We start from the raw sequence: 14,030 nt of genomic DNA, 5'->3' as shown, positions 1-14,030 counted from the left end.
CCACGGCGGTGCTGTATACAATACAGCACCGCCGCGGACGTTTCTTTGACAGCGCCGCGGCTGCTATATAGTACAGTGCCGCTATGTGGGGCACTTCGTTAGCGGGGGGGGGGTTTCTAGAGACCCAGAAACGCCCCCTGCATGCGCCTCTGTGCATAGTAGAGATCAGCAGAATGTTTAAAACTGTTCCACAGAATATTCACCTCATTTCCATTTTGCAGAGTGAATGGACCATTGTCTCTATTTCTAGACCATACATGCCAACTCTCCCGGAATGTCCAGGAGACTCCCGAATTCCGGGTAGGTCTCCCGGAACGCCGGGAGAGCTGGCAAGTCTCCAGCATCTGCAGATTAGAGCTGGCATGTATGGATGGAGGGGGCAGGGCTTTGTGAATTGTGCCATTTTGGCTCCGCCCCCAGTGACTAATGCCTGTTTTGGGTCTTCTTTACCACTGTAAAAAGACCCAAAACAGGCATTACGTCACTGGGGCGGGGCCATGATGCAATTTGTGAAGCCCCACCTCCTCCGTCCATACACCTCTACTGCCCTCCAGGAACTACCGGACGTGGCCAACATAAAGATTGCAAGTATGTTATAGACTATAAATTAAGAGAAATGCAAATTCACAAATATAGTGTGAAATGACAAAGCAAAAGTTTAACACAAAGATTGCACGGGCAAAACTTCGCACCTCGATATGACATGTTCTGCAGCGAAGTTCAAGTCACCTAAATTTCCCAACAATTTTGCTCATCCCTCATGCTTTGTGTATAAACGATACACTTTACAGAATAAAATACAGCATTGTGTAGCAACATGACAAGACTAGACAGATCCACTGGGTGTGACAACCTGTCCAATTGTACAAACAATCTGGTTCCTCTGTTAATAAAAAGTACAAAAGACAAATCCTGTGATGCATTTTGCAACATTTACAGATATGAGGAAGTACTTGTAATAGTTTACAGACAAGGTGTTGCATTTGCACATATTAGGGGATCACTGTATGAAATAGAAACTACATATTGCATGCCAGGGACTTTTTTCTATGCAAAATTAATTAAATTCATATTTAAGGGTACGTGATAGTGATAAGTTGGTATTTTACACTATATTATATGGGGCAGCACAGTGGTTAGCACTTCTGCCTCACAGCACTGGGGTCATGAGTTCAATACCAGACCATGGCCTTATCTGTGTGGAGTTTTTATGTTCTCCCCCTGATTGCATGGGTTTCCTCCGGGTGCTTTGGTTTCCTCCCACACTCCAAAAATATACTAGTAGGTTAATTGGCTGCTATCAAATTTGACCCTAATCTGTGTGTGTGTGTGTGTGTGTGTGTGTGTGTGTGTGTGTGTGTGTGTGTGTGTGTGTGTTATAGGGAATTTAGACTGTAAGCTCCAATGGGGCAGGGACTGATGTGAGTGTGTTCTCTGTACAGCGCTGCGGAATCAGTGGAGCTATATAAATAAATGGTGAAGATGATATTACATTAGTTTCGTACACTCCAGTATCTCTGACTGGGGTCTTCTATTACAATGTCTTTCAAGCTGATTGAATAGAAAGTAACATCTTATGAAATGATTTGGTCTGCAGAGCGTGACATGCATACAGGGGAAACGGCTAAACAAATGTCTGCTAATCAGCCAAGCCTTGGAGGGTTTCCCAGGGGCAGCCACAATGCTATAAGTATCCTGTACTTAGCAAGGGACAACCTAGTGTGACAAAAGTGTAGGTCACAGAGCTGACAGCTTTGTCAATGAAGTTTCACACAGGTAAATATTTTCGATGACATTCTAACATACCGACTGTTCTTACAACACAGCCTCCAATGTATCCTGATTATTTACCAAACACGCTGCAAGACCAGGTTGGATATTTTCATTGAAACTTGGTTGTGGCAAGCTGAAAGCGGAGTACAGGGAGAGCATAGCCCCAAGACAGCTGCCAGGTGTGATAGTGATATATTGCTGTGGGTGTGGATCATTCTGTAATACCTGCTTGTTCTGTGTGGGAGTGTTGTATGTTAAACTCGACTTCCTGATCTATAAAAGTGATGAGGGAAGGGTATATACACTAACACTACACAATAAGGGCCAGAGTTATTAAGGAGAGCAAACCAGAAAAAAGGAGTAACTTTGCACCTGGGCAAAACCATATTGCATTGGAGGGGGAGGTAAATTTAAAATGTGGGGACATGTTTATAGCTGGGATAAGGCATGTCCACCTAGATCAAATTTAAATTTGAAATTAAAAATAAAACTATCATGTATTTGTGTGCTGGATGAAAAAAAGCAGCCGGTATTTTCGTTATGTGCAAAATAATAAACTAATTTACACCCCTTGCATTGTAACATGGTTTGTCCAGGATCAAATTTACTCCTTTTTTTTGCCTTGCTCTCCTTAATGACTCAGGCCCTAAGGGTATATACATTAACTATACACAAATGTGGATTTTGTAATTTTTTAGCGACATTTGCAAATCAGTTTGTAGCAAATATGAGAGTGATATTTATTTTTACTACATTATTTAATTTTAGTTTTTTTCACCATTTTATTTAAGTTTTCAATCATAACAAAACAGAAACCTCATAAACAGCAGGTACATGTATATAAGTAACATTTACATATAGAAAACCAAAAGGAGGACCATAAAATTCTTAATAATAATATTTCGATATGGAATGAAATTTGCCATGAACGGGGAGTCCTGCGTATTGGGAAGCTGCATACCAATATATAATAATGTTATGTGCGTATTGTCGCTAACCAATAACGATTGTCAAACCTCGATTTGTGTTTCCAACGCACAAAGATTTATTTGCAATAAGTAGAATAATATGCTCAAGCGAAGTAATGATAAATACAGCCGTTACTTATCGCAGGCGCTCTGGATCCAGTGTACAGTCATTCAATCCTGAAGTCTGGGGATAAGATGTCTGAACACTGGATCACAAGCTGCTGCTTATATACACACAGAAATACAGTAATACAATGAAGGTGGTATAGCTTGCTTCTATTGGTCCAGGTTTCAGGAAGGTCTCAGGGGTCGTCATCATTGGCTAGTTCATACAAAGGAATCCAAAGGAGGGGGTCATCTCTGTAGGGGGTATGCTCGGCTCTTCCCGCCAAGATTCCTTAGTCTTAAGTAGTTCATAATTCCCTATCATTCATAACTTGTGTATGCACTCTGCGATTCCCTCGCAGAGTGAACCAAACAGTAGGATATGTAACGAGGTTCATTATGATACAACTCATGATGTGATTCCTTCAACCTGTTACGTGTATTTTATTAATATGCATGTAACTCTGATATAACATATAAATACTACTATATTTCGACATAACTGACTATTTGTTGCAACTACCATTAATGTGTACTATTTTATTAGTATGCGTGTTTGTGCGAATGTATGGTAAAAGACCAATAATTGTTGCTGCCACGTGTAGTGGATGCGTACGCCCTTTCACGCCGTAGCGTGCCCATGTATGTCGTAGCGTACCGTACGCATCTATTCAGACAAAGACAACCAAGTTTGCTCGACTTTAATTGAAATGACTTTATCCAATTTGCTGACTTCGACAATAAGGAAGATAGAGGGGGAGGAAAAGAGGCGGGGGGAAGCAGGAGGTGGGCGAGGTTGACCCCGGGGGCCCTACAACCTATAGAAGACAAATGACCTAGAGAGAACTACTAAAAACCACATGTGCAATACATTCAGCCACAACTACCACATTAGGTCTAACAGTCCGCCTGTGGCGGAATTGGGAAGAGATCAGTTATTATATTAGTATCAAAGATCCCGTATTGGGAAAATTTATGAGTTTTGTTATTTAGATAAGCTGAATTTTTTTCCATATTTGCACAATGACAAATTTTACTATACACACGTTTCATGGCTGGCGGAGGGCAGGTTTCTTCCAGTGACAAGCTACCAAGCACCTAGCTGTGTTAATTTGAGTGGCCAATTTGTCCATCCTTTCATTTTTAACATATCAATCCAGTCTGATTTGGGCATTTTTACAAAGGCTCAAACAACATATAAGAGATACTTCCACTCACGACATCTCGCAGGGGGTGAGGTCATCATCATCATCATTTATTTATTTATATAGCGCCACTAATTGTACAACTCTATACAGAGAACTCACATCAGTTACTGCCCCCATAGAGCTTACAGTCTATATTCCCTAACACATGATAGCGTGATTCGCATCAAGTCCCGCCTCCACTCACTTCACTAAGGAAGTGGGCGGGATCCAGTTTCGGGTGTTGCTCTTTCAGAGGTCCGGGATAACTGTGCACAATTTGTGAGTCTCGCGGACATTCCGGGAGAGTGGCAGAGTATGTAGAGCATACATTTATACACAAATTCAGACATTTGACTGCTATGTACATAGATAGGTGGGCAGCACCTCCAAACATGTGTGATAATTTACTGGATTGTGACCCAAAATGGGAATATGCATGTCATAAAAATTCAGTAAGCCCTGAATACGATCACTTCTGTACCACTCCCTTTGTTAATAACAAATTATTTGTTTACATCTTAAAAGGACCACTAAACCATAAAAATGAAAGTTTGTGCTATGAACCCTAAAAGTAAAACACATTGTTCAGTGTTAATCAGACATTCTGCTGTAGTTATACAGCGTTAACACCTGCTACGTTGAGGACTTAATGGGACCTGATACAGAAGATAATACATTGCACAGTCATTTGAGCTACTGTGACATCACTGGGCCTAAAGATAGGTATCGACCAATCAATCCACACAGTGGCGCTTATTTACAAATCACACCTGAGGCACCCCGCCAATCACCCTCGTTTTGAACCAGTTGCCCTTATGGTCTGCCTATGCACACCTCCTCTCTTTTGTCGGGGGTAGCCTATGCAAACTGAAAGCGTAATGTGTGGAGAAGTGCAAATATATTTTGGAGGTGCACAGTAAATTTCATATCAAAGTCCAACATCCTATCCTTCCAGGACTAACACTTTCAATCAAATAAACTTTTCACTAAAGTTGCTTAGTCTTAGGCTTACGTAAATCATGAGAGTGGGAGGGCTTTGGGACAGTCTTTATTACACAAGGAACTTTTGTGAGCTAAAAGCTTTTTATTACTTTGGTTTGAGAGCAATGGCAAGTGGACCAGGTAATCAAGATAGGTCACCTGCTGCTTAAGATTAGTATTTAAATGTTGCTGTTGATTATATCCCATAATAGCCAATCCCCCCTTCATATATACCCTTCCCATTGTGTTGCAGACTAGGACACATGGGCTGGAATCCCTAAGTCCTCTGACCATTAATCAAAAACAGTAAAAGAAAGGAAAACATATACAATGTTGAAATAAAATGTATTTAAATAAATGTCAACTCTGTTCACCACTTTACTAAATTGAAATTCCAATCTTCTTGAACGTGAGTCTCAGCTTTGATCATTAACTTTCAGGTTCATTCCTCTTATTTTTACTATGACGGATCAAGAAAGAAGAAAATATGTTTTTTTTTTTGTACATATTCCTTTTATTGAAGCATATAAAAATACATAGTGCAATTATTGACACCATAAATAAAATACTTTAAGTACAACAGTCAGCGCTTCAAATTGGTTATCACTTTATAACAGCATCTAATTATCTTATTTCTGTAATTACAGCAGAAATATTGGCAAGGAGACACGTGGGAATTTGGATCCAAGAACTAAGTTCACTCACCCAACCCTAATGCAATTGGCGGATCTACAGCACAGTCACACAATTCATACCATGTGGCGAAAACATTTCCAAACTTGCAGATTTAATGTTTCCAATAGAATAATCAACTTCCCCAAGTGATAAAAAAACTTTTATACTTTTCTCTTGTATTGTAACGAGTTCTTAATCCAATCCATACAAAACACATAAAAAAAAATTCTCTCTAAATAATAAGAAAGGAGTAGGAGTATTTTGGAACCAGCCCTTGGGGTGAATGTATTAAAATGTGGATTTTGCAAGTCACCGATATTCAGCGACTTTGCAGGGGAAATGTTATTAAAGTATTTCTAAGGCATCACATGTCCTTTAAAAAAAAACTAGATAAAGCCAGTTAAGTCCAAGCCTTACCTTAAAATAAGGCCCCACTACATCACTGGGATAACTATATATGGCCTTCACACTTCAATAAGCAAAAAGGCATCTTTATTAGGAAATATATCACTTTTGCATACCAATCTGCCATAGACATCAGTCCTTCCATTGTTCTTAGCGCACTGCCACCTCTCACCACTAGATGGCCAGCTCATCCATGCTCCTAACATTCAAATTCATTTTAGAATGTTAATATATTGTCAACTTTGAAATTATAAAATATGGATATATATCACATTGATTCCAGCATTGTGGAATCCAAACAAATGTCAAACTAAGGGGTAAATATATCAAGCTGCTAGATTCCGACAGGTTTAAAAAGTGGAGATGTTGCCTATAGCAACCAATCAGATTCTATTTATCATTTATTTAGTACATTCTACAAAATGACAGCTAGAATCTGATTGGTTGCTATAGGCAACATCTCCACTTTTCAAACCTGCCGGAAACTCTCAGCTTGTTACATTTACCCCTGAGACTCACACAGACTAGAATGATTCTATAATAAATAACAAATATTCTGCCTTATCCAGTAAGAATTTTCCAATAAAACCTCTTCAGTCAGGCTTTCGCTTTCAACACTCCACAGAGACTGCGCTGACCAATGTTATCAATGATTTGATCACAGCAAAAAATAATGATCATTACTCTCTTCTAATTCTCTTGGATCTCTCTGCTGCATTTGACACTGTTGACCACTCTCTCCTCATACAAACGCTACAATCCCTAGGTCTTGAAGGCACTGTCCTATCCTGGTTCTCATCCTACCTATCTAATCGATCTTTCAGTGTTAATTTCTCTGGATCCACCTCTGCTCCGCTTCCTTTATCAGTTGGAGTTCCACAAGGCTCAGTCCTAGGTCCTCTGCTATTCTTTATCTACACCACTTCTCTTGGTAAACTAATAAGCTCCTTTGAATTTCAGTATCATCTCTATGCGGATGATACACAAATTTATCTATCCTCTCCTGATCTTTCACCATCTGTGTTGTCTCGCATTACTGACTGTATTTCTGCCATTTCATCTTGGATGTCTTCTCCCCAACTCAAATTCAATCTTTCAAAAACTGAATAAATAATATTCCCACCCAAAAACAGAAGTTTCCTGCCTGACATTTCTATCTCTGTTGATAACATAACCATAAATCCCACCCCGCAAGCTCGTTGTCTAGGTGTAATCCTTGACTCACAACTGTTGTTTATTCCCCACATCAACTCTATATCTAAATCATGTTACATACACCTAAATAACATTTCCAGAATACGCACATATCTGACACAAGACACCGCAAAAACATTAATTCATACACTGATCATCTCCCGCATCGACTATTGCAATTCCCTCCTTACTGGTCTTCCCAAAGTCAGACTTGAACCCCTACAATCTATTTTGCACGCAGCGGCTAGATTGATTTTCCTTGCAAACCGTTATTCCTCTGCTGAGCCACTCTGTCAGTCTCTACATTGGCTGCCTGTATTTCAACGAATCCAATATAAAATGATTGTCTTATTAAAGTTTGTTCCCAAATGTAAAGCGTTATGGAATCTGCTGACGCTATATAAATAAATGTTGATGATGAGGAATAAATGTTGATGAATAAAACATGTAAAAAGCCATGTACCATTGTGACATCCTTCTCTAAGCCAGGCATAATATAAAGCATAATATGATTATGTATTAACAAAACAGAAACTTTGCTCTGGTCAGTTTTTTCAGAGCTTCTTCATTTTTACCAAAATCTTTCAACCAATCAGCAAGTGCCTCCCCATTCCCAAAGGAATCTCATCGTTGATTGAAACTCGTGGTCTGTGACCGAATAAATCATCTCACACATTCGCCTTGGAACTGACAGCCCAGAGTTCAGTGCTGCAACAATGTATTAAGTTTATCCAAATATGATTAAGAAGTGACACAAATTAGCAATGTATACATTGTGAAAAGTACGTATGCATAGAACTACAAACTGCAAGTTTCTACTGTTACAATGAAAATAAAATGCAATTCCATAACATCAACTGATATTCTGCACTGTGTGATAGTGGAAGGGTCAAATGTTTCTGATGATTGTGGCATTAAAGCTGCACTACCAGCCAGGCACATATTTTATTGGGGTGCCCCCTTCCCCCTACCTGGGGCTCCGGGAGATTCTACCAGCAGCCTTGTGTCCCCGGGGCTCTGTCAGTTATGTAATACAGCTATCCATATTTATATGGTGGCAGAGGGGGTGTGTAAGTATGAGGACCAATCACAAGCTGCACTTTTTTGATTGCCGTTTGCAATTGGTCCCCCACTCAAAGACAACCCTACTCCCCCCACCCCCCAGTTTCATCTGCCGCTGTGGGAGGAGCAGAGGAAAATTTCTTTGTGTCTAACAGATTTGGGCTGAGATTTTACCGATCTCTATAAATGCCAAACAATTTCGGAAACTGAAGCTCCAGCAACCAAACGAACAACTACCCCCATCGATGACACTTTTTTAATAATAGTTGTTGTAAGTCATTAATTTAATCCTACACTCTGATGCAACAATCTTCTGATAATAGAATTCATTCAACTGATTTTTCTTTAATTCATCATCAGCGTCAGCTTCAGACTGGCCTGATATCTTCTCAATCTTTCTCCTTAGTTTTATCTTGTAAGGAGGTAATTCTCTGCTTGCTGTTATTATTATTATTATTATTATTATTATTATTATTATTATGTTATTTGATATTTTTACAATCAAAACTCAATTTGTGTTTATTATCATTTCCTAAGTCTACGTATACACTGGCTTTAAAATTCCATGTTTAGGATGGTTTAATGCAAATTAAACACATTTTACTGTATGTGACATTTGCATTTTTACTTCCGTTCAGCTTGCATTGCGGTGCATTTTTTGAATGCTTGCTCCATGTTACTGTGTCTGATGACTATTGATAACCAGTTGATAACTACATGCATCTCAATGAGAGTGCAATGTAAAAGCATTGAGATGCAGTTAAGTATCACTTACATATACATATGCATTAGATTTTGGGCTTTAACAAGATGACTTCCTGTTTTGTCACACATGAGTGTTTAAAAAACACAAATTTAACACATTTGTAACAGCATCTGAATGTAGTAGTCAAAGCTACAGTCACATTACCCTACTTGTATACAATATAATAATGTAATGAAGTGTCATATTGTCTGAATTAATAGATGCGAAAGTTACATTTACATTGTAAAATATAATTAAACAAATACAAATGAATTTCAATTAAATGAAGTGAAATTAAATACAAACATCTGTTATTTTCCCCTTTAAAATGCAAACATGAATCTTCTTTCCTACAACAGTCCAAATGGAAATACGAATGCGAATAGACAACTTTGAGTCCATATAATGTAGCAGCCACACTAATGAATTAGGTTGGAGAGGTCAATTAAGAATCATCCAATCAGAGCATATAGTCAGTGGTGGTGATTGTCATCATCAGTCATCATCATCATCATCAGTCATCATCATCAGTCATCGTCATCATCATCAGTTATTGTCATCATCATCCTCATCATCATCAGTCATCGTCATCATCATCAGTCATCATCGTCAGTCATCATCGCCATCAGTCATCATCATCAGTCATCATCGCCATCATCAGTCATCATCGCCATCATCAGTCATCATCACCAGTTATTGTCATCATCATCCTCATCAGACATCGTCCTCCTCATCAGTTATCATTGTTATCATCATCAGCTGTCATCAGTCATCATCATCAGTCATCGTCATCATCATCAGTCATCATCAGTCATCATCATCAGTCATCATTGTTATCATCATCATCAGTCATCATCATCAGTTATTGTCATCATCATCCTCATCAGACATCGTCCTCCTCATCAGTCATAATTGTTATCATCATCAGCTGTCATCAGTCATCATCATCAGTCATCATCATCATCATCAGTCATCATTGTTATCATCATCAGTCATCGTCATCATCATCAGTCATCATCATCAGTCATCATTGTTATCATCATCATCAGTCATCATCATCATCATCATCATCATCAGTTATTGTCATCATCATCCTCATCATTCCTTTTTCGAAGTATTAGTAAATCTACCCCTCAATATTCCCCACTGCCTTACTGACACTGCAGGAGCAAAGCAATGGCAATCTCTGAAATTTTTTAAGGGTGATGCTCCCAGATTGCCTGGTCAACCTGTGGCTCTCCAGGTGTTGGGAAACTACAAGCCCCAGCATGCATTGCCAGGTGAAAGCCAGACTACAGCTGCAGGGCATGCTGGGGCATGTAGTTTCACAACACCAGGAGAGCCACAGATTGGCCAGGCCTGCGTTAGGGGATGGTTTGCTTCCAATGTGAAAAGAAGAATAATGAGGCTGTCACTGGGATCATGTTTATTAAGCACTACCTGTTTCTACATGCTTAGTCTAGATTTCTAGACCTTACATAACGTCTTAAAAAACCTTCTGGCATTAAATACAACTTTACCAATAATCACGTTGCATCTTCCCAGTTACTCAAGATGACAGCATACCTCCCAAGTGTCCCGGTTCCAGCGGAACAGTCCTGATTTCAGTGGACTGTCCTGCTGTTCCGCCTGACTTACAATTTGTCCCAGTATCGAACCGCACGCTCCGATACTGGGATATAGCAGCCAGTTTCCCCGGTGGTCTAGGAAGAAGTGAGGCAAGACGTGGCCAAAAGCAACTTCTGTGCATGCGCGACCGGAAGTTCATGGGCGGTGGCAGGGGCGTGGCTTATGTGTCCCTCTTTCGGACCGCCAAATGTTATGAGGTATGTGACAGTCTGTTGTGGTAAGGTAATGATGACCTAGGGCCTGATTCATTAAGGATCTTAACTTGAGAATCTTCTTATTTCAGTCTCCTGGACAAAACCATGTTACAATGCAAGGGGTGCAAATTAGTATTCTGTTTTGCACATAAGTTAAATACTGACTGTTTTTCATGTAGCACACAAATACTTGATAGCTTATTTGTACACTGAAATTTAAAGTTGATATTTGTGTACATGAAAAAACAGTCAGTACTTAACTTATGTGCAAAACAGAATACTAATTTGCACCCCTTGCAGTGTGACATGGTTTTGTCCAGGAGACTTAAATAAGAAGATTCTCAAGTTAAGATCCTTAATGAATCAGGCCCCTGGTAATGAACCATAAGTACGTGACATTTTCTAAGTGAAATGAGAAGACTAGATGAGCCATTGTGTAGACATTGCATATTGCGTAATGCGCCCCTTACAGTAAGTTATAAGGATATTAGAAGTCACCATACAGAGACTGCAGGCTGCAGGCTTGGTCTTTAATAAAGTCACAGATCTAAGCTAAGTGGTGATTTCTAATACCCATAACATCTTACAGTAGGCATTGCGTTTTTCCTTATAATGCAGCGTTTTCATAATGCAGTGATGACATCAGAACTAGCCGGTTATAAGCGATGACGTCACTGTTTATACAGATATTATTTACTAGACTTTTATACATATATTAGCACTACCGGTGCATTATATGTTTCTGTGTTGCAACTGTGAAAGAGAAGTTTATATTTTCATAAACTATGGTAAATTATCTATATTGTTTATAGGTGATCTATTAATTCCATTAGTATTTATTTTTATTTCTTGGACTCTATATCATATTGTAAAATAATGTGTTCTACAACACCAAAAACAGCATACTTGTATAATTTATACTACGAGGGCCTGAGTCATTTAGGGACATTTCTGCTGGTCTTGTGCGTATTGTTCGCAAAATCACTCTGCGCATGCGCAGAAGCAGACGATACGCAACAGAACGGAGCCACGTCCAAGTCAGCTTCGAGCACAAACGACACTTACTACAGCCTATGATTTTGGGGAGGGAACAGGGTGTGGATTGGGCGGATGCATGTAGGCAGTGTACAGTAGGGGCGTCCAAGTCAGACTCGTGCGCACACAGAAGTACGCGGGTTTTCTGCTGTATCTCTTGCTCCAGCTAGAGGTCTAGTCTAAGTCCTGAGTCCTAGTTATGTTAGTATCGTGTTCATGCTATAACATGTGTTTGCAATCAGGAGCAACTGTATACATGTCTGTTATGTACAGTAGACCTTAAGTACAACCTAATAAATGTTTTTCAAGAACAAAAATTTAAAAATTAATAAAAGATATATTTTCCATGTGTAATCATAAATGACTAATAAATATTGAGATTTTATATTCCACATAGGTATTGTACGTATCCTCCACTGTCTGGTCTAGTACAGCAGAGTAAACAAATTTAATTGCGGTTTAAAGAGCAAAGGCACGCTGCGCTCGATATTTGTACCTTAATGACTCACGCTGCGTTCAGTATGTGTACCTTAATGACTCAAGCCCAAGTATCATAAGAGGATTATCAACACTTAGAGAAACACTTAGGGCTAGATTTACTAAACGGCGGGTTTGAAAAAGTGGAGATGGTGCCTATAGCAACCAATCAGATTCTAGTTATCATATAGTTAGTACATTCTACAAAATGACAGCTAGACTCTGATTGGTTGCTATAGGCAACATCTCCACTTTTTCAAACCCGCAGTTTAGTAAATATACCCCTTACTCTTATTAATGCCTCTTCGTGTGACAGTGAGGAAATCAATTAATTAGGGAGGGGATGCAATAATTTAAAGACCTTCCTTAACTACACACTCTGGTGCCTTATGGATTATATACTGTATGTTCTAAATACATTAGACGGTTGTAATTACATGTGGAGTAAATATTCACATACTCTAGAAATAATGCAAAAGTTACAATAGTGACTCCTGGGAATAGTAAATCTTCATTATTTGGCCTTTTTTATAAACTCGCAAACAAAGTAAATAGTGAGCTGACAGTCAACGTCATTCCAGGCCCCCGTACTGAGCATTTCCACACAGTCTTCATATCCCGACCCGTCATTAGGCTCCCCGATTCTCCAGCTGCTGTAATTCTGCAGCAGGGTGTTGTCTGCGTACTGGAACTGCTTCTCTTTCTCAATGTCGTTGACGCCGATGAAGACCCTCATTAAACCCATGCTTGAGATGTATTCAGCAATCAGTGAGTTGGTGCTTTGGTCCTTGGGCATTGCCAGTGTGCCCCCTCTGATCCGACACTGAGTCAGCGCATCCCTATAATTGCGTTCTTCCTTTACGATGTAATAGAACTTCTCCTCTGTTTCCCGGATGCCGGCAATCACTTGTTAGAAAGGCACAACAATAAATGTCATTATATATAGCTGTATACTCAATTGACACATTACACATTTTCTTTCTTCATTTAAAGAACTTTAATGCAATCTCTGAGGAGGTAACCTAGCTGACGTATTAAAATTAGAGTTAATGGCCGCTCTCTGCAATTATTTTTGTAATAATATTTTACAACACATACATGCAACGCTATCATGAACAATGAACTACTTTATAAAAAACATTTTGTGCTTATTCCAATGATCTCCACTTCTCTTATACTGGAAAGAAACCTCCCGACTCTTCTGATTTTGGCGGGGCATCCTGATTGGCGGGCTGCAGAAGGGGTGGGGTTTAACACAGAGTGAGTGAAGTTTTACATACATTTTATAATTTGTGGGCAGAGTTTAGGTGGAGCTGGGGGAGGGGCTTATTTTGTTCCAATGTTTCGTCTGATTCTAAATGTTGGAAGGTATTTTAGAAGCAACCAGGGCCAGTGAGAGCAGATGCAAACCCTGGTGCCACTGATTCTTATGTAATCCCCCTTTACGTTCTACGAAAGCTGGTGCTGCACATGCAGCACACTATAGAACATGACCCTCAGGGGAGGACTGGAAAATTTTAGACTGGGGGGTGAGTCATAGTGACCCTACTACCAAACAGGATGTGTATGCTGGGGTTGGGGGTCATAGGCAAGCTGAGGG

The 14,030-nt window shown here is 39.5% G+C and overlaps 1 protein-coding gene across 2 annotated transcripts in view; it reads right to left on the bottom strand.

The window, feature by feature from the left end:
* Positions 1 to 11,238: 11,238 nt before the first annotated feature.
* The window catches only part of COLEC10 (collectin subfamily member 10), a 74,569-nt gene continuing 71,777 nt past the window's right edge, over positions 11,239 to 14,030 (bottom strand). For both annotated transcript variants that reach the window (XM_075211409.1, XM_075211410.1), the window contains exon 7: positions 11,239 to 13,336. In XM_075211409.1, the coding sequence (XP_075067510.1) occupies positions 12,945 to 13,336 (392 nt within the window). In that variant the 3' untranslated portion in view covers positions 11,239 to 12,944. The remainder of the gene's footprint in view (positions 13,337 to 14,030) is intronic.

The sequence above is a fragment of the Mixophyes fleayi genome, chromosome 5 (assembly GCF_038048845.1).
Source record: "Mixophyes fleayi isolate aMixFle1 chromosome 5, aMixFle1.hap1, whole genome shotgun sequence".
Taxonomy (NCBI): domain Eukaryota; kingdom Metazoa; phylum Chordata; class Amphibia; order Anura; family Limnodynastidae; genus Mixophyes; species Mixophyes fleayi.
The sequence above is the reverse complement of the archived record's forward strand: the minus strand, read 5'-3'. Positions and strand labels throughout refer to the sequence as shown.